General features: G+C 36.9%; 4 protein-coding genes across 11 annotated transcripts; 3 read left to right on the plus strand and 1 right to left on the minus strand.

Moving 5' to 3' along the window:
- Positions 1 to 371: 371 nt before the first annotated feature.
- Positions 372 to 1,962, plus strand: LOC143207072 (endocuticle structural protein SgAbd-6-like). Its single transcript, XM_076420108.1, has 2 exons — positions 372 to 415; positions 1,459 to 1,962. Exons 1-2 carry the CDS (start codon positions 407 to 409, stop codon positions 1,771 to 1,773), a joined length of 324 nt encoding a protein of 107 aa, XP_076276223.1. The 5' UTR covers positions 372 to 406; the 3' UTR covers positions 1,774 to 1,962.
- A 5,199-nt stretch (positions 1,963 to 7,161) lies between these two features.
- Positions 7,162 to 12,028, plus strand: Cpr28 (cuticular protein 28). The gene is made up of 3 exons (XM_076420749.1): positions 7,162 to 7,320; positions 10,017 to 10,264; positions 11,189 to 12,028. Exons 1-3 carry the CDS (start codon positions 7,312 to 7,314, stop codon positions 11,247 to 11,249), a joined length of 318 nt encoding a protein of 105 aa, XP_076276864.1. The 5' UTR covers positions 7,162 to 7,311; the 3' UTR covers positions 11,250 to 12,028.
- Positions 11,542 to 20,686, minus strand: LOC143207328 (anillin-like). Of its 8 annotated transcripts, none has more exons than XM_076420668.1 (19): positions 20,598 to 20,686; positions 20,166 to 20,232; positions 19,666 to 19,792; positions 19,429 to 19,521; positions 18,476 to 18,648; positions 18,201 to 18,398; positions 17,510 to 18,029; positions 17,158 to 17,435; positions 16,866 to 17,063; positions 16,666 to 16,773; positions 16,210 to 16,409; positions 16,010 to 16,142; positions 15,682 to 15,937; positions 15,429 to 15,593; positions 15,093 to 15,349; positions 14,862 to 15,032; positions 14,462 to 14,684; positions 14,252 to 14,396; positions 11,542 to 14,169 (listed from the first exon to the last, which is right to left on the minus strand). In XM_076420668.1, exons 2-19 carry the CDS (start codon positions 20,181 to 20,183, stop codon positions 14,061 to 14,063), a joined length of 3,372 nt encoding a protein of 1,123 aa, XP_076276783.1. In that variant the 5' UTR covers positions 20,184 to 20,232; positions 20,598 to 20,686; the 3' UTR covers positions 11,542 to 14,060. The 8 variants fall into 8 exon arrangements, with proteins under 8 accessions (XP_076276783.1, XP_076276782.1, XP_076276784.1 ...); XM_076420667.1 differs by having other exon boundaries at positions 20,580 to 20,671; XM_076420669.1 differs by lacking the exon at positions 20,598 to 20,686 and adding an exon at positions 20,513 to 20,565.
- Positions 20,416 to 21,813, plus strand: LOC143207356 (uncharacterized). The gene is made up of 3 exons (XM_076420747.1): positions 20,416 to 20,740; positions 20,820 to 20,958; positions 21,043 to 21,813. The coding sequence occupies exons 1-3, from the start codon at positions 20,522 to 20,524 to the stop codon at positions 21,057 to 21,059; spliced, it is 375 nt and encodes a 124-aa protein (XP_076276862.1). The 5' UTR covers positions 20,416 to 20,521; the 3' UTR covers positions 21,060 to 21,813.
- The last annotated feature ends 2 nt before the right edge of the window (positions 21,814 to 21,815 follow it).

Raw genomic sequence — 21,815 nt, forward strand, 5'->3', positions numbered from 1 at the left:
AAGGAAAATCATAGAGAATGGAAATATTCTAGGTCGGAAGAAATGTTTAATTTTCGAGTTGAAATAGCTCCGAGTGCAAAGGGTTAAGTTTCTTCAGTGCACAAATCAATTTTTGAGTATTAAAAATGATGTATATGTTATATAGGGGGCATAAGAATTTTAAAAAGGCTTCAAAAATACATTTTTCATATCGTTACTAGTTTTGTGCATACCTGTATCATCTATAAAATATCATCTATAAAATATGTAAGTATGTCTTTAGTGTATTCGGGAAAGGTGAAAGGTGAATTTATTGTGGATTCGGGCAAATTTTGGAAGAAGGAGGACCACTATAAAATTGCAGGTGGCTTTGAGAAATCACATCAGTCTTCCAAACCGTGACTAGCCGCACACATCCACTTTCAAAATGAAAACCGTATGTATCATATTATCGAGGATGATAAAGTTTCCTATTTAATGGTGTTCCTACTATTAGTATTGAATTTATTTTTAACAAATTCGAAATATTTTCATAAATACTTGTATCAGACAGATTATCAATTATAGATTATAGATTCGCATTTATCGTGTTCTCTATATTCTCTAAAAATGACTATAATTTATTTTATATTACCTAGCAGCTACCTGTACAGAGTGTTTCAAAATTATATGTCGTGACGGCAATAATGTGATTCTGCACCTCTCGATCGGTGGAGATCTGTTTAAAAAATGGACCGTAAAATTGATCTTAACATTGAATGCCATGGTCAACATTAAATTGTTTTTATTTCATCGTATAGTATTCATAGAACCATGTGTCTCATGTGAACCGTTCTCTCAGAAAACAACTTTAAAGTTTCGTAAACTATTTTATTTCATATGTCTACTGGGTGTCCGAAAATGGTATAAACGTGAAGGGGATGATTCTACATAAGAAAATATAGAACAAATCTTTTTCATTTGTCTCCTGCTTTTCGAGAAATTTGAGTTTGAAAATTCGGTAAACACGCATGCTATTGAATAGGAATCGTCTGACGCGTCTGTTCATGACCGACTCATTCTACTTCTTAACAATACTTGGCACGCGAATTTGACGGATTGATAGTCAATTTTCTCGAAAACAACGCGTCGAAGGAAAAAATTTATTGTATTTTAAGACACCCTGTAGACATATGGAATAAAATAGCTGGCGAATCTTTAAAGTCATTTTTTAAGAGAACGGTTGAATTGAGACCCGTAGTTCCTTGGAGACTTTCGTTCGTTGCGATAAGTACTATCGGTTACAATAGAAAACAATTTTAATCTTCGGATTCAATGTTAAGATCAATTTTTTACGGTCCATTTTTGTAACAAATTTCCACCTATCTAGTGCAGAATCACGCTATAGTAGTCGCGTCATATAATTTTGAAACACTCTGTATGGTTGAAGCCAAATAGCTGTGGCATATAATAGATATAATAATATTTCGTTCTTTCCAGATCATTGTCTTTGCTGCCGTCGTCGCCATTGCTCTGGCTGCCCCCGCCTTACAAGGACCGGAAGTGGCACTCGTTAAAGAGACTCCATCTGACAATGTTGGTCTCGGCAACTACAATTATGGTTTCGAACTTTCCGATGGTTCATCAAAACAAGAAGTAGCAGAATTAGTTAATGGCGGCACCGACGGCCATTTCCTCAAAGTTCGTGGCAGCTTCTCTTTCGTCGACCCCGTCTCCAACGTTCCCTACACCGTCAACTATGTCGCCGACGAAAATGGCTTCCACCCAGAAGGAGAGCATCTTCCTCACGCTTAAATTTATTCAAAACACTATCGACTGATCTTACGAATAATGTGTCAACTGCCATACCGCAATGCTTAATCAGTTCCACTCCCATTGGAACAGATGCTCAAATTACTTTAACATCTGCTGTCGAAGATATTTGTATATAACGTTATCGAATTTTGTACAATAGTTTTGTTAATGTTGATTAAAGAAGAGTTAAAGGAGTTATTAGCGTTTATCTTTCATGAAAAAAAAGGCAATAGACCTTGACGATCTCATAAACAAATCTAACAAAAACTGATTCTGTTTGTGACGTTTTACTCGGATCGGATTTACTCGAATTTCCTGTGAAACATTCATTGAAAAATATTTTTCTGCAAGATTAAAGATGTCTGCACTATTTCAGCGGTATAAGTTTCGTAGAGTCAGTATTGTGAGAATACCGCATTTTTCGGTTATGTCACTATTCTTGCCGCGGTGCGATATGTATGTACGACTCACGCGGAAATGCGTACAAATGGCTTGTATTGACATTTAAAAGTTTCCATCGCGACCGTTTCACTCGCGGATGCGTTCCGACCATGTACCTATTAAAATCCCTTTAAAGACTATTGCGAGCCGACTACTCGAGTTGACATTAACGCTCGTCGAATATGGAAGTCTAGTCGGCGCAGCTTCTTAAGAATCGCGAATTCTTAATTGCCCGTGGGTAAATACGACGCGTCAATGCCGTTTTTATCTTGACACCGATAAAGTCGGATACATTTGCTTCTGCGATGGAAACAAAAAGCTCTTTCAGATTTAATTCATTCGCGATGACGTAGCCGATAAAATTTCTCCACTAGAATTACGGCTTCATTCATTCTGCTACCGTGGACTACTGTGATATTAAACGGCATGGCACACAGTGGTCCGGATTGCAAAATCGAGTGACATTTGTACCTACAGTGAACCACCAAAGTATTTGAACGCACTTTAAAACAGTATAACTTTTTTTATAATCGTGCCAAACGACCTGATGTTTTGTAAGCAATTAGAAGCATTGGTTTACTAAATGATCTGCAAAAAAGATTTTCCAAAAATTACAATTTACAAGGTTGCATGCAAAAATAAAAAAAGCATATCTTAAAACTTTTTGGTTTGGGCCCTCAAGGCGGTAGACTCGTTTCCAGGATTGCAAGGGTGCGGGATTCGCCTTTTCATTTGTCGATAATACAAAAATGGTTTTTCAGTAGTCAAATACGCTAGATAAAAGTTCGATCTAGGTTGCTATCGCCCTCTAAAGTCTTATTTTTTCGTTTCGCGGCGTAATTTGCATTATTCGGCAGAATATAGCTATGAAAATTGTAGCTACATGCGCAATTGTATGAATAAAGCAAATTACGTCTCGTAAACGAAAAAATAGGACTTTTGAGGGAGGTAGCGCCCTAGATCGATCTTTTATCTAGCGTTTTTGCCTACTGAAAACCCCCGTGTTTGTATTATCGAGAAATAAGAATGCGAATCCCGCATCCTTGGAATCCTGGAAAAAGGAGTCAACCCCCTCAATAGAGTATCGACTGACGGAATTCGATATATTAGACGTCGTTATCAGACGTCGTTAATCCAAACTGCACCGTAGGATCACTCAAGCACCGTGGTGATTGATTGTGTAATGATGTTGGCATCGTTCTCGCGAAACGGTCCATGACCAATTCGAAAAATTAATGGCATTATGAAAAGGTTTCAATATCTGGATGTTATGAATAATGACATCATGACATTATGATAATGAGGCCAAACATACCTCTAAAATCGTGAAGCAGTACTTTATAAAAGAAGATATTACTGTTTTACCATGGGAATCAGAATCACCGAATCTCAATCCGATTGAGTACTTGTGGAACATTGTTAAAAGGAACGTACACAAATATAAATCTAAAAATTTGAGTGACCTTTACACTGTAATTGAAACAGAGTGAAACAACATTTCAATAGAACAATGTGTAAAGCTAATTGATTCAATGCCACAAAGATGTGCCGCAGTCATTAAAACTAACGGTTACCCCACGAAATATTAACTTTTAAAGAAATTATTGCGGTATTCCTGAAAAGGTTACTATAGCAGACAAAAAACGCGCACGTGTTCATTGTATATACAAAATACAAGAAACAATAGAAGACCAAAAACTATTTATTTGATTTCCACCTCAATCCAAATAATAAATAATCTTTTATTTGCAAATAAGAAATATTAAATAGATCACTTTTGGAATTATTTAAATTACTTTTTTTAAATAAAAAGTTTAGTTATTATTTGCAATTAAAATAACACGTTTATTTATTATTTAAAATAAAATTTGCCCAACACTGTATATTATATACGTATATCCCGTTTGATTGAGGATTCTCCGGCAGGAATAATAATGCTAAACGATCGAAAAGCCAACCGATTCCCTAGCACAACAGAGGTGAATTTGGTCCTCGCAATTGTTGCACAATCGTTGGAGACGTGGGTCGTTCTTCGTTTACGGTGTTCGATTCGAAACACACGCGTTCATTATTTTACGTGCGAAAAGGAAAGCGAGCGAAGGATGGAGGATCAGAGATTTCGGTTCCTCGGCGACGACGACGACGGCCACAGCTCGCCAGAGGAGAAAGAAGTGAAGGGGAAGGGAAGGAGACGAGAAAAGTCGCCCGGAGATGGAGACGCGGTAGCCGGAGGCGTCCTCGACGCGGCTCGGTGTCTTCTTTCGCGGCGCATCTTCTGAAATGGCAAGGTCACCGGTAGTTACGTCAGACAACTTTCCTCGGCTTCTCCCAGCACTGCGTGCTGCTGTACGATCTATCCAACACAGAGAAGACCAAATGTCACAATTACCAAGGACACTCGACCTCGTACAAGCTGCGCTGCCTCCGGGCAACGACGACGAAACCAAGACGAACACGAACGCGTCAAAGACTGGGAGGTAAGAATCTCCGACGTCCCAGAGATTCGGCTTTCACATTCGGCCAGCACGACATGCGACAGGTGGACGACTGGTTTCTACGCCTTTGCCCGATCATCCACAAAGAATTATCGTCCGGATGACGAAACCGCTGACATCTTGTAAGTGGCCCTGCCATGTCTTCCTCCGTGGGAGAGAAGAATGTACTGAATGCGATCGACGCACACTGAGATATTTCGCCGAAAATCCGGAGTAAAGTCAATTTCTGAATTTTTGCGTATGTCGTGAACTTTTTGCTGTCCGACGTACAGAAAAAAATTTCTTCTATAAAAGAAGAGCCAAATTGCAAAGAAGGCTCTGTACGGAACCCCGCAATAATGCAGAGAATATTTCAACACAAAGAGCATAAAAAAAATATTGCTTCTTCGCTAAATGCAACTCGACCGGGAGATCGAAAAATCATGCTGTTTCATATTCTCTGTCAGTGTCTTTCCTGATATTTTAAATTTTCATTACGGGCTCTAATAAAAAAGTTATAAATGATGCTTCTTTTACTTTCTCATGTAACTCTTAGCAATTGCAACTTTTTCAAAATCTTTTTTGCATGTCATTTGGTAAATCAATTCTTCTAATTGCTCAAAAATAGTCAGGTCGTTTGGTGCGATCATAAAAAAGTTATACTGTTTTAAAGTGCGTTCAAATAGTTTCGTGGTTCACTGTAAGTCATTATTAGACTGCGGATTTTATGCATTTATGACGAAAATGGACACGTACAATTTAAAGCAGTGGACGAATTAAAAAAATTTAAGGACATCAGTGTATTAATTTCAGCTTAATACAATAATTAAAAGAAGAATACAATTTTTATTTGGCTCCTGTGTCCTGCGGTCAATGCAAACATCCTTTATTTTACAATAAAGATCCGCAGTCTAGTCATTATACTAACAATAAGTACTTCGTAATTAACACTAGACCCGCCAGATAAATGTTTTACGATAATTGTAAATAATTGTCCTTAATTGTAATAATTTATTGGTACTGATACTGCGACAAAAGTTAGTCGAACAATCGATAGATGCAGTTTTGTTAGTTCGTACATACACGAGAATACATGCAAGTCGTTGCATGATAGTTCCAGTGTTAACTGGTGATTTCATTCAGCTTAGTTCAATGCATATGAAACTGCGATCTGTTCTTGTGATCTAAACATAGATGAACTTGACGTGACGAGGCTCACATCCTCACTTGCTGTGAGAACAGGAACAATCGTCTCCGTATAGTAGAGTGTAGAAGAGTATGTATAACTATGTAGAATGTAGAGTATAGAGTATAGAGACGAAAGGTCCCCCCCTGGCATTGCGAACGGAGTTACTGCCGTAAGATACGTTTCATTGGATTATTTCATCGAGTTTTATTGTGATAGCACAGTTAAGGCAGTAGACTCGTTTCTCGATAATACAAAGACGGGATTTTTCAGTAGTCAAAAACGCTACATAAAAGATCGATCTAGGGTGGTTTCGCCCTTTAAAGTCCTATTTTTCGTTTACGAAGCGTAAGTTGCACTATTCGACAGCATGTAGTTATGCAAATAGCTACATTCGCAGTTGTATGCTTCCGAATAATACAAATTACGCTGCCGATTAATGCAAATTACACCTCTGAAACGTAAAAATAGGACTTTTGAGGGCGATCGCGGCCTAGATTGATCTTTTATCTACCGCTTCCGACTAGGACTGTTACTTTTCCGAAGATTCGAAGAAACGGAGGGAACTTCGAAGTTTTCGAAGGCTACGCCCCCTCGACCCGGCCGCGCGTCTCGATTTCCGTGGCGGTCCTAGCGATGCGAAACGAATCGGACGAATCGAACAAATCGAATCTTCAAAACTTCAATTCTCATCACCTTCGAAGTCTTTGAAATTGAAGCTTCGAAATCTCCGACCTTCGAAGGAAAGTAACAGCCCTACTTCCGACTACTGCGACTACTTTCGAAACCCCATCTTTGCAGTATCCAGAAATGAGAAGGCGCATCCCGCACCCTTGCAATTCTGGGAACTAGAATCTACCCCCTTAACACGTTGACTCCCGCGGGTATTTTTGAAAAAGGTTCCTCAGACCACACTATTCTTTCCAAATCAATTTTCTTTGAAATGATGTCTTAGGGCTATTATACCATAAAATTACATTATTTTGTGTTTTCACCCCCTTCTTCCCCGTGTGATCTAGTGATACACACGGTGTGGAGTTGTACACACAAAAAAGGTTGGGAAACACTGATTTAGATGGTGAATGAAACGCAAAGTGTTATCGGGCCAAAGATTTTGTGGATTTGAAGTGTTTCCCTGGTATCGGCGCCGTAGAATGAAGTAAGAGAAACGCTGAGCAAACAGCGCCGGAGCGAAGAATGCAAACAGGCTCATAAAGAGTGGATACTTGCACCGTTGCACTCGCGGATGCATCCTAGTGCCGTGCTAGGGGAGACTCATCCGCGAATCTCTGTTCAGTCTAAAATACGGGTGGGGGTGCAACGCTCATGATATTCCGACTATATAAAGGCAAATGCGGCAGGGATCGTTGGTATCGCGTATCGATCGCTGTTTAAGGACGAAAGGGATAGGAATCGTTTGCACGAAGAGTCCTCGCAATGAAGACGGTGGGTTTTCACAGTTTCCAGTTACGGAGGAAAAACGGTTTTGCTGACACAAAGAACGAGTTAAATACTATAGTTGTACCCGTAAAATTCGGCGATTCATCGTCGATCGCGCGCGTCCACGGACCCTTGCCGGTCCGTACCGGACCACACGTTCCTACGGGCCTGCACGGGTCCGCGATCCGCGATAGCTGGAGATTCTCCTCGACTGCGGGGCGCAGACAGCCAAAATTATTTACATAACAGTGAAAGTGAAGAGAACTGTGACGTTTGTGCGTGCGCGATGTTACACGCACCCGATGATTAATCATACAAATTCGCCGAGCGATCATCGGCCCCTGGTTCCGCCTACTCGCGCCGCACAGTGGGGTATTTGGCCGAAAATCCGGAATAAATTCGATTTCTAAATTTTTGCGTACGTCATGGAGTCTTCGCCGTCCGACGTAGTTAACACTAACCGTACCACGACCGGTCCAATGACCGGTTTCACATTTTTTATCTTTGAATTATTGAAATTATAAAGATGCTTCCGTCAGATATTATTCTTTTTCTTGATTTAATCACGTGTTATTATAAAAATTGTGAGAAATCTAAATAAGTTCAGTCTTGTCATTTTTATAAAACAATGTAGCCGGTACGGTTAATGTTCAAGGTCTGTAGAATAAGGCTACAATATTGGTTTTTTTACCTGTACACCCGTGAAGTAGTATACTTCATCGAAAGTTGAGAAATTTTTTAGCGCGCTTCATTTCGATTTTCAAGTGTTTTAAGGAAAATTGTGTAAATTCTTGTATAACAGAAGTTTCTCAGGTAGGTGTACAGAGTACTTTCGCACAGATTTCAGTTTGCTATCTTCGAAATTATCATAGTTATTAATACTTGAACACATTCGATCTTCCTTCAAATTCTTTTACAATTATAAAACTTTACTGACGATTGTGTTATACTATTCAACAATATTCACCGCTCTTTCTGGTACTATCACATTCGATAAAGGTTTGTGATCATAGTCCAAAAAGAATTGGTCGCAGATTTTCGCAGATTGCAGAGTTATAGCTAATTTATTAGTGTCGCAAACTGTACTGCACGGCGGACTGTAAAAAATATTATATGTTCACCATTCTTTTCTAATTGTAGAAAAACTGATCACACACACTTTAAACCAGAATAACTTTTTTATGAATGGGCCAAACGATTTCAATTTCTCTGTAAGGCTGGAAGAATTAGTTTAGTGAATGACGTCTAGTAAATATGTTGAAAAAATGCATTTGGTCGGAATTGTGAAAAACAATAGCCAAAATTGATTTTTACAATCTTTCTAGCTGAGCCAATAACGAAAATTTAAAAGATGTGTTTTGTAAACTCGTATGAATTATATACCTTCTGAAAATTATTATACATTGAAATTGGTTAATTGGTTTACGAATTGTAAACGATTAAAAGCGGTAAAAATTGCAATTTCTCAGGATTCTTGGCCTTTTTACCACTTTTGGTCGTTTATAATTCGTAAACCAATTAACCAATTTCAACGAAATTTCCATCTTTCAATTTTCAAAACACATCTTTTAAATGTCCATTATTGGCCCAGCTTAAAAAGTTGTAAAAAGCAATTTTCACTAGTGTTTATCACAAGACGTCTATTTACTATCTTAATTCTTCTAACCTTACAGAGAAATTGAAGTCGTTTGGTCTATTAATAAAAAAGTTATTCTGATTTAAAGCGTGTGGAATCAGTTATGCTCCTTACTGTATATACAGAGTGTCCCGCATACAATAGACGACGACAAGTGAGACGAAACTAAAGAATAACATTTCTTACTGTTGAAAATCAGTCTGGATCGCGTGCTTCAGTATAGCAAGCAGTAGAATCGGTAGGTCATGGTCAGACGCATCAGTGGATTCGAAAACGGAACGTCAAGTGAAAAAATTGTATTCGTACAGAACTCTTCACCTTTTATAGCTTATACACGTAGTCGAAGCCGGAAGACGACGACAACTCAACAAACTTGAATCGCGCAATGTCTAAATCATACGCTGATAGTCCAGAGATATACATACAGATATAATCGCAATAATTTAAGTCGTTATTTCTATCAACAGTCCTTCATATCAGAAATCGAAGAATATTCTTCTAGCGAATATTTGACGATTTTTGTGCATTTAACGAGTTCTTCTTCTAACGACAAATTGTGAGATACAGTAAATCCTCTATACACGCAACAATTTCTATACGATAGATGCGACCAAGAATATCTCCCCAACCACTACTAACGCGACGCGGAGAGTCGCAGTCGCCGACATAGTACAAACGCCCGCGCGTCATCACAATGTAACACCAATATTTAAACTTCTTCATTTTCCATTATTTTTTTATGGAACTTTCACCAACATATTCGTGGCATTTTTCTCATGCAAAATGATACCAAACACGATATAATTTCAACTGTATTTAGTGGTTTAATTGATGATGAACGTTTCGGGCGCAAGGAAGGATAATAGCGTATAGAAGAGAAAGAGACGCGAGAGAGAAACAAAGGCCCGCGGGTGTTCTCTCTTTACACGCGCTATCCTTCTCTACGTTCAGCTCGGCCTTTGGAGATAAAAAATAGCTACCCTATACGATAGATGCGACCGAATCCCCCGAGGCTGTCGCGCGTGTATAGAGGATTTACTGTAATTTTCTTATTTATTTTTCATAGATCATTATCTTCGTGGCAGCGATAGCAGGAGCTCTCGCAGCACCTCAAGGCAATCCGAATGATGTTACTATTATAAAGCAGGAAGAATCGAACAACATCGGAGTGGGAGGATATCACTTCAGTTACGAACAAAGTGACGGTCAAAAAAGGGAAGAAACCGCGGAATTAAAGAATGAGGGTACTGACGACGAAGCCCTCGATGTTACTGGTAGTTTCACGTTTACGTCACCGGATGGTCATACTTACAGGTAAAGTATCTATTTGTTATAGTCATAACACAGAACAAAAATTAGTACATATTTATTGATGGCAATATACCAGATAGCATATGAGAACGCTCACGCCCTAGGTGACTTGTTACTTGTCTCCACTTTTGTCAGTAGAAACAGAGATAGATCATACCCACTTTTACCATGGAACAGCACCTATACCCACCTTTAGCATGCTAAAAACAATTATATTAAAAACATTGAAAACTTTTTCTCGTAACTGAAAACGCCGTAGATTTAATGATGGACCTCCTTTGCAATGGATGATTAAAACTTGATCTACAATTTTTGCTACTTGATTTATTGAACTTTGAATAGAAGATGTACTGACATCTTTGCAATAATATAAGGTACACCGCGAAGGCGTTAGGAATGTTCTGATACCGTTCTGATACTGTTCACTTAGGAATGTTCCGATACCGTCAAGTTATCGATACTTTTACTCGTTACTCATATGGGAAGAAGTATCGATATCTACTCAGTATCGCATGAAAAGTATCGGTACCTTTCGTCGACGACCTTTTCTTTGGATCCCCTGACACAGAAGTAACGGGATACATTTGTAAAGCGAAATTTTAAAACGGAAAAGTCGATTCTTTTGAACCGATTCCATACGTTTCGATTTTTTTCGAAGGAATCGACGTTGTGAAAGATTGAATCGGATTCGAACATTCTTCATGCACAGTCCTTTTTCATGATTTATTAACTAAAATATATTATCGAACAGTATCGAAGCATCGCTCATTTATTCTCTGATCATTCGCTGTCATTCTGACAATTGATCAACCAAACTGAACTCTACCATAACCACCACCACCTTCACCTCCATTGGCTTTCATATCGACATTCGCTCCATTCAATAATCATATATCATAATGCCGATATCAAATTAATTCTTTACAGGGTTGATTATACAGCTGACAAAGATGGATTTCACCCCACCATCAATCTCGTTTCGAAATAAAAATGTTTGAGAACTGAAGTTCTGCGCTACCAACGTTACCTAGGATTTTGTCGACATTTGACACATAGCTATTATTATAAATAAATGAGAATACTCTGTATAAGTATAGTTACTTGAACTCGTGGCACGTGGTTCGCCAACCGATAAATTTAACCGTTAAAAGTAGTGAAGTAATCTAACATTCAATGCTATTATCGTTAGAGCGCGTTCAGTAATTATTTCCTTATTCCGTGTCTATCTACTTAAATTTTGTTATCTGCAAAAGTAAGTGTATCTGTAAAAGGGTATAATATATTTGCTCAATTTTATAAAAACCGGAAGTACGACAAAACAATATGCAGATAACTCACAATAGTTGTATTATTGATGCTACTTTAAACATCTTTGAACAGTAAGAACATGTGAAATCGACGAGGTACTTACACATTTCCTTTAAAGAATCGTTTTAATATGTATTTTAAATAATTGATTAAATAACTTAAACATATAGTAATTTATATTGCGATTTTATTTGTGAAACGCGTGCCAATGCGCAGAAATGATTTATGTTACACAAGTGTGAAACCATATTGATAAACACGTCGAATGGGAGGCGATAGCAGTTCCACTCGTAAACTATTTTCAGAGAAGCGACGACGAAATACTTACCCGCGGTAACACATTTCAGAAGTTCCAGACTTCATGTAGAAATGGGTTACTTTTTTATACACGTTCTCGTATGTATATGTATAACAACACATCAATTGTGCAAATAAAAAGAAATGCGCACTGTATAATAACATGTATATATCTTTCAGAGATATTATGTACACCTTCCTATTTGTGTAGCACAAAATTAATTTAACCCTCCGTGTGCTATGCCGGAGTAAGTCGTGACCCATGAACAGTTTTAACACGACGCTGTTAATTTAACCGTTAGCACTCGAATGGTGACTCTGAGGCACCATTAAAAATTGCTGTACCATAAAATTTAAAAAACCATAGGGAATGGAAATGTTCTAGGTCAGGGAAAATGTTTATTTTCGGGTTAAAATAGCTCCGAGTGCAAAGGGTATGAGAAAGTCGCTATCCCCTCTTTTTCTTTTGAAGTTGTTAGTTCAAAATCGCTCAGTTCCAGAACGAAAGGGTATGTCATATTCTATCCTTTTCCAACGAAAGATGATATCGCTGCTCAGCCGACCACTTAAAACTGCATTAGTGAAATATCGGCGTGAGTCAGATATGACTCCGGCATAGTTCCCAATTTTTATTTCCGCGCCAGGATTATATTCTGACTTTGAACTAGAGAATTTGAGCTAGCAGATTGCTCTTTCTCGTGTTACGAGCCGAGGGCTGGCGGATAAGACGTGACCGAGGTCTGTTCGTGTGAACGGGATTTGTCGTGAACTAGCTGATGCCTGTTTCATCACTTTAAATTGAACAGCACATCGTGCAAGCAAAAACCAATACTTATTCGGAAGTCGATGTGTTGGTTTCAGCTGGCACGGCGTGTCGGCATAGCTCGAGCGCAGAAAAAGGGCAGATGGAAGGCACACCGTGCCGTCGTTATAGAGGGCAGGTAGATCGCACTAATATGCTACTCTCCGCGGCAGAATGAAATGTGCTACTTTTCGTAACGCAGATCGATATATTATTATCATAAATTTTATCGGTCGTGGATAATTTTATAAAAAATTTGCGATTTCCTTACGTAACATAACTAAGCACTTCAATAAAAATAGCTAGCATATATTCTAGTTATAATAACTATGAAGGAAAAAACATTGATGTAACCAATTTTCTGATGTTTTATTGCTGATATTTTACGTAGAACATAAACAATAATCTTTTTGTGAGCTCAGAATTCCATAGTTCTAATATACAATGTTTTCTTCTTTACAATAAATATATATATAAACATATATAAAAAATTATTTGTCTATACATAAATGTATATTTACTAATATATTTGTTAGTAATCGTTTTACTATTTACAATATACTGTGTTTAGTAACCTAATAATACAAGGTGAAAGGCACAAAATTGATGTAGAAGCATACTTAAGTTACCGTCACGATAATAAGAATTCATTATAATGCATTATTCTGATGCATGCACTTTTTTGATCATATAATTATGGCAATTCATTTGCTTTCGTGAAATCATTTTTCACACTTTGAATTAATTAAACATACCCAGAAGATATAATTCAATTAGAAAGAAATGAAACGTAATAAAGTAGAAATAAACTGTAGTGGATTCTTTTACTATCTTCAAAAAGCTTGAAAAGCTCGCGTCATTTTCGAGGTGCACGAATTGCATCAGTCTGACGAAGCGCGATGGCTTAAACATAAGCTCCGTCTATGACTCGAGCTTTTACTATGGTTCCAGCGGACTGAGCCGAGAGAGGTTTACGACCGAACACTATTGTCAACTATTTGTAAAAGAAAATTATGGAAATAAGAATTTCTGAATTCTTATTAAATTATTTCTTTTAAATATGAATAAATGCATGTTCTGAATAATTTATTAATTATCGCAAGAACTAAAATTGCAAGTTCAGTTTCAGTCATTCATTATTTGTCTTGTATTAAAAATTCGAAATAATTTCTCTTTTATGCCTTTTGCAATCATTCATGTTACCGTATTTTGCAGAAAAATCTACGTTTAGCAACGTATGTATCATACGAGATAAGTCATAGTAAATTAAATTTCGGTTGCATTATTTAGTATACGCAATTTTACATTGCGTACGACAAATATATAAGTACCTTATCAACTAGTAAGCGTATTAGAGTCCGCTAAATTTTGCGTTTCTAAATGCAAATTAGATTACGATAATGCCGACACTCCACCCCAAGCACGAATCAAATTCAACGTTTTGTTAAGTTTTGAACACCACTCTAATCTATCTTCTTTTGTGTCCGCAGATAACAGGTGCCTAATACACATAAACAAATATTTCGTTTACCAACTTTTAAGGCTTATATATTTCAGTTTGCAAAAATATAAAGTATAATTACCTAATTGTTGTTGTATGAGCATTTCTGATTACAATCAAGCTTTCAGTATCTCCAGATTCTGCGCTTCTAGTCGTCTCAAGTAAAAAAGTGTTGGCGCGTGCGCATATATCGCGAGAAACTGATCCAACCTGATTTGTGGAAACATCTATAAATGCAATAGAATATTAGTTCAATTTCGTTGTAACAGATACTAAAAATGTAAATATTTACTTTGCAAATCTAAGCTTCCAATGGGAGTTTTCTTCCTTTCGTCGTCAGGATATTTCCAATACGATAACGTCGATCCTTTAAGTAAGCACCATCTACGATGCCAGGCTCCAAATCCAGAAATATCTTCGAACATTGTTAGAAATCCTCTATGCTCCACCGATACCGAAAGCTCGCAAGAAACATGCATCTGTAGTCGCCCCTCTAATGGCGATTGCGATGGTACCTAATAATTGTTGAAAAATATATGATTTTTACATTGTTCAATTTGTACGCACCTTTTGTTTATACATGTCCTATTTTATTTTTTAAGAAAATGTTCTTTCACGTCATGTAAAAAGGAGTTAGTTGCATGTAATAAGCTCTAAGGAGATACATTGCATTGTGTATTATTAATGCTAACCTTATTTAATGTAAATTGCTGTCGATGCACTTCCTTCAGACTGAAAATAACGTAGCCAGACAATTGGAATGCTGGAGATCGAACAGCAGATGGGCCAGCCGGACTTTGAACACTTGGCATTACTAATCGGCTTTCTTGTTTTAAAAACTTTTTAGGAGTTTTATTTGCAAGCTGCGAAACATATCACTATTTATTGAAACTGTATACGATTGTGCACCAAAATGCGCTTACCTTTTTATTGCAATTGTTGTTACTGCTACTGCATCCGTTTCCATTATGGATGTGATATTTAATTTCATGTGGTAAAATTTCAGCTTGTGTTTGAAGTGAGTATATCTCGACAGTAATTTTAAAATCGTTATACAAATCATGTAATTTGAGTGTCGATGGAAATCGAAGGCACGAGTCGCCAGATTCTGCAACAACTACTGGAGTAGCCACTATTTCCTCCAAATGTCGCATTAAACAAACAAAATGGAGGCATGTATCTAAAATATGAGTATCAAATTAACCAGTGTCTCCACCGCAATGTTTTCAAAAATGTTATCTGACAACAGCAATAATTACTTGTACCATTGTTGCGATAGTACTCTCGTTTAAGGGGCAGAGTGATAGCAGAGATCGTTAAAGAACCACTTTCTTGTAATTCCGGTGATCCAGGAGAGACAGGTTTCAATGTGCCTTCTACTTTCAACCGTTGAACTTCGTTTAAAGCAGCTTGCCGTCTGTGAGCTGTGATGAAATTCATATATTTCATATCATTTTAATGGTATACTATTAATGAATAAGTTATAAAATGATATCGATATATGAAACTTACTGGCAACGAGCAATAATCTTTCTCCTTCAACTTGTTCCCTAGAATCATTAAACTCAACCGTAGAAGTACACAAGTTTAATGCTTGACTAGCTTGGCCAATGATCGTTTGTTGCTTGCACACATCATCTAGCAATTTTTTCACTTTTTCTTGTACCATAACAGCTTCGCACTTAGCGTCATCAACTTTTGTCGCACTTGATAAAATATCTGGAGATTCTTGCATCCTCGATATTATACGCACCGGAGTTTTAGGTGTCTAAAATTAATTTTATGCGTTAACATTAAATTTCAAACGCGAACTCATAATTACAATATTTAAATAGCTCACTTGTGATTGTTGGCGTCGATAAAAACTGACACTGTGCATTAATGGTACACAATTATCACCGTCCATTACGTAAGTTGAACCCTGTTTTGGAGGTGCAGGTGAAATCTTTTTCATAGGTGACCGATACGGCGACCTTCAAAATAAGTGAATTAACTTCAAATCCATATACTAAATTCGTTTACATCCATTTTGTATCTTACCCTTGGCTATATTTGAAACTTGTCGATACATTGGAAGGACTTTTACCACCTCTGTTTAGCTTGGGCGGAGTTGGTCCCACCTCTGTAATACAATTTACACCGTGTGCTTCCTGTAGCGCAAGACTATCTACATATTCATCCATCTCATCATATACTGAAATGTCGGAAGTTGAACTATCTGGATCTGGGTCAATTGCTCTCTATAAACCGCATTACCAAAATACTCTAATTAAAATGTAACAAATAGAGGTATATATACAGACCAGGCATGGGCAATAGGCGCTCTTGATAAAACACTACTTATCACATTGTTTCGTTACACTCAATTTCGACAAAGACGGGACATTGCTGCACTGAGCAATCTTTGTCCATGTCTGATATAAACTGTCTATGTATAATTACTATCACCATAATATTATAAATAACTCTGTGTCATTATTCATAAATCAAGTATACCTTTTTATTTAAAAATGCTTGTTCATTCACAACTCGTAGAATGCTTCTGCCAAGACTGGTATTCGGTTCTTCGCATTCTTCTTGACTGTCAGTCTCGGTTTCGTTATCCTATTTAAAATAAAATATGTGGAATTAATATTAAAAACCCTATAAAATATAATATTATCTTTCCAAACTGAAATTTTATTAAATTATCTTACGTGTACATAATATTCAGCTTCGGTCGCAGTCTCCGTGTCTGTTTTCTCGTCAAGAGTGGCGGTTTCTGCTTCTGTACTATTAACAGTATACTCGGCATCCGTTTCTGTTTCGGTTGTGTTTTCTATATCGGAAAGATTAGGATAAAGACGTCCAGGCTTAGGCGGTGGTGGTGGTGGTGGAGGAGGAATACTGCAATCCTATTATAAAAACGGTACACACGTTTAATTTCAATTACCCTTAAGAAAGAAGAAACATTTATAAATAAAATAAAGAATGGCGTAATTTGCTTACAGGTGCAGGTGTCGGTTTGACTGGACACACTGGAGAGTTTTTAGGAGAATTTGATTTTCCTTCGCTGCTTTCGCTGGTTCTAATACAAGAACCAGCAGCAGCTTGAGCCATTTCCTTATTTCTGTTAAAACGTGTACGTAACATATCCAATTCACGCTGTCTTTCCAGGTGAGTATTGCGCAAAATATTATTTTCTAACTCTTGAGTGCTTAAACCTTGTTCAAACTTCTCTCGTTGAACATTAACAGCATTATTAGGAATATTGGTCTTAGGTTTTGCTAAAATAGAATTTTCAAATATATGGTTATTTAATTTAGAATAATAATTACTGAATTTGGAAGATTAAAAATACCTCCATTAGTTGCATGTTCCGATGCTGGACTGGTTTTCTCCTTCTCTCGAAGTTTTTTTAGTGGTACAGACATACTAAGAGGTGCTTTTGGTAATAAAGGTGCTTCTCCTTTATTTTTTTCAAAAAGAGCCATTCTCTCAGACAACGACATTTGAGCTGGATCTTTTGCTCTCCCCTCTGTATTCTTAGACTCAAATAGAGAAGCTTTACTTAGCACTGAGCCTGGGCTAGATTGAGCCGGACTTTTGGGAGAACTATTAAAGCCAAATCTTGGCGAAGGTCGGGAATTACCACTTGTGCTGGATATTGCGTTCTTCGGCGTTTTCTCCGGACTGTTGGAACTTTTGAATACATTTTCTTTTGTATTTTTTTCATTTCTGTCTTTGTGGCGTGTGGCATCTTCTTTAACTTGTGCGAGTTTAGATGAACTTGGCGAACCTACATCTTTTCCCTGAGAACAAGCCTTATAGTCATATACAAGGCGACTATTGCTTTTTGTACGACTAAAGCCTTGAGCCTCCTGCAAATAGTATTTTCATCCAACAGACTCAACAAGATGCAATTGTATTATATTCCTTCACCTTGCACAATTTTCTATTAGATTTTCTTCACAGAATGAACTTTTAAAGCTTTAGTCATATAAAAGAAACAAATGTCATTATACAATTTATATATCGATAGAAATACTTACTAATGATTGCAGTATAGTTTTCTCCCATTTCAATTGTTTCGCTGAACATGATTCATTCTTCTTAGGACTCGAACCTTTACTATTTCTACCTCCTGCTTTATATCCACTTGTGCTTGGCTGTGGTTCTGGTATGCTTCTGACTTGCTCATTAAATTTTGCATGTATCCTATCTGCTTTGCTGCTGTCTGCTGGCTTCACCTGAAACAATACGCACGTTCATTCAATTTAATCAAATATAATATAACGAAATCTTAAAAAAATTGTTTTCAAATTACCAAAGTTGGATGAGACAGATCATCTTCCCAATTATTAATTGTTGAAGCAAGAGCTGCTAGTCTATCGAGCCTAGCACCCCTTCTATTTGGCTTTTGCTCCGTGGTCTCTTCTTCCGCATAGAATCTTTCTTCTGTCCTGTGTATGGGTGAACTTAATTCCACACTACTGTCATCTGGAAAACGTAATCATTACAGCTTCTGTAAAAGTTAATAACTAACGAGGGAACATATTCAAGTTACTCAAGCTAATTTTAATCAAACTTTTGTGAGTAAAACTTTCCTCTGTAGGTCATGCATCAGTAAAAGAAGAAAATACCCATATTTTAAACAACTTATCTTCATACATATAGCCACCGCTAGGCTTTAATTTTTGAGATATTTGCAATAAACTATGGGTACCAATACAGTAAACTGTGTGTACGCAATGTATGCATCAGATTCAGTTTGCCATTTATCTATTGTTTGTACAAACACAATGCAATGACTGCAATACAATCTATCTAACAGATCAAATTTGTCGAAAAGATTCCTCATATTTTTAGTTTAATATTTCTCCTCATTTCTAAAGATTGCTGAGGGGTAGTTCAGCAGTTTTTCTTTATTATTTTACTATCGTTTTTGGACAAAAAGCTTCACCTGTGAAACTGCAGAAATAGTAACTCGGAAACAAAGTCTGTGCATAGATATATTTTTAAAATCTGCACTGACTTTACATTACTATGAATGGATACCGATTATATGCTTTTTAAATAAAAATGTTATACATAATAGCTGTAACAGAAAGCATATTCATATAAATCCTTTACCAAGTGATTATGTTCCTCAACTACATACGGCTTGCACTACAGGAAACACACAGATATGATAGGAAGCTAGCTAGTGTAAGAAACCAGTTTGGAGCAATCAGCGTGGGTGTACTACACAATGTACAGTGGATAAAAAAGTAAACTTACCAGAATATAGTTTTCCAAGCTTTTGTAACTTTGATTTCGCATTACTTATCGACACTTTTGCGGGAGACTTTGTTGGGCTTTTAGCTTTTGTAACTACGAATGTAAACAAAATATATACGTAACAAATTATATTCTGTATTATAGAGACATCATTTATTTAAAAAGATTATCTAGTTAAACATTCTCTAAAAGTAACTGTTCAGATCAATATTAAAGAGGTATAATAGATTTGAATACCTGTAGCCTGTGCTAATATGGCATTTGCATCCTTCAAAGGACTACGCATTCTTTTAATATCGTGTCCAGCATTAGATAGTTGAGTATTTAATTTTTCTCTTCTTGCCCTTGCACGTTCTAACATTCTCTATTTACATAAACCAATATATTATCAATGTATGACTTCTTATAATTAGTATTAACGCATTAATATAAATTCATTCAAATTAACTCAAAATAATTGGCTCGTAAAAAAGAGGAAAACACTTTATTTCATATTAAACCATAACTATTATTTAATTCTCGTGATTTAATAGACAAGTTACAGAATACTAAAAAAAAAATAATAAATTAAGAATTATATAATTTATGAAGTAACAATAGAAATAAAAATTTCAAATATCAAACATTATGTTAATAATGTCCAGATATCAGTAAAATATAGAGCTATATTTTGGCTAAAAACTTGTTTGGCAACCATTGTCACAGTTGTACATTGCAATTGAATGGACGTGCTTTACCTGAGTGAAGGGGTCCATTATGTGACGCAGAAGGTATTAGCAAAATCCAAATCGACCCTTCAAATGTCTGTGAAATATAATTAAATACTTTCTTGAATAATATGGTCGCATGTAAATGTTCAAAAGAATTCGGACACTCGTTTAATTGTTTCACACGAGAAGCTATTTGCAACCGTTAAATTTAAATACAACCGCCACACCAATCAAACGCGTGTATTTAGTAGTATGTATACCGAAAGTGTCAACTCCAATTTCTCAACCATTCGCGCGAAAATTAATCATTACAAAAGCGTAGACAATTCGCATGCGACGCTAAGTATTCGTTGTTTAAACCGTGATGCACTCACGCAAGGAAAATGACGCAGTACACGGGAAAACTTTCGCACGATTCAAATACAATAGAAAGCGTCATACCGTCGTACCCAGTCGTACCTAATCGTAAACAGACCAGCCCAGACCAACCGAAGCTCTTCGCAGTATTCGCAGCATTTGGATTGGAGCAACGGAGCAACTGCCAGCAACTGCACACTGCACACTGCACAAAGAAAGCAAACTCGTCGTTGTGGAGGGGCATGGTACGTTTGGATAGGATCATTCAAAATGAAACGGTCTCATTGGTCGACAAGAGGTCATGTACATATACACTATACACAGGTATTTATGTATATGAACGAAGGAGAAATTACGATAAAACGCGCGGATTCGGCCGTGTTCGAACGGGGTGTAAAGATGAAATATTTGTGTAAAAAGCAGCAGATCCTTGGAAAATTAGACTACAAGACTTATTACCTTGGTAAGTACGTTTATAATTCTACATATATAGATTCGAAAATTTTTTGTAGACATAACGAATGAACTGGATGATTCATATCTGCAGTGGTCAAGGCGATTTAGGCGATACAATGGCCAGTAGAATTTCATGGCATTCATAGGTTTGTGAAAACCATGGTTGCTGATACCCGTGATGAATCATCCCTTGTTTGAAAGACAAACAATCTTGAAATATAATATACATTTCTGTGACCACTCTATGATAACTTTCATGAATCACACAATTTCTATTTGCATTTACAATATGAAATCGTATCTTACAGATGACTAATGTCAACTTTGATGTCCTTCATCACCTTCATTCATTTACCTATTTCAATATATATATATATGTATATGCACTTCACAAGAAGTACCCGGGCAGGAATTCGAAGGAATGCGGCAGTAAGCCGTCCGATTGGATCGTTATACTCGCAATTTCGGTTCTTGTCCAGTTCTTGTCGAATTATTGCCTAAAATGTGTGATATCACTGCCTAGCCATTGGCTGCGACCGAGGACCGCGTTTCCCCTGTACCGCCTCGATGGATATCTTGTCGGGCACGAGGAGTACATATATCTTCTTCTTCTTATTATAATATATAAAAATGGATGCTTGTATATATATGATTAATAGACTTCGAAATTGTATGACCGATCAACATGAAACTTGGCACATACATGTATGTATTTTTTCATGGAGAAGATTTTTACGCTATTTTTTTTCTTTCTCACTCTTATATATATGGCGTATGTATCTGTATCTCATTGCTCTCGTCGACCAATGAGATCGTTTCATTTTGAATGATCCTATCCAAACGTACCATGCCCCTCCACAACGA

Source organism: Lasioglossum baleicum, chromosome 3 (genome assembly GCF_051020765.1).
Source record: "Lasioglossum baleicum chromosome 3, iyLasBale1, whole genome shotgun sequence".
NCBI lineage: Eukaryota > Metazoa > Arthropoda > Insecta > Hymenoptera > Halictidae > Lasioglossum > Lasioglossum baleicum.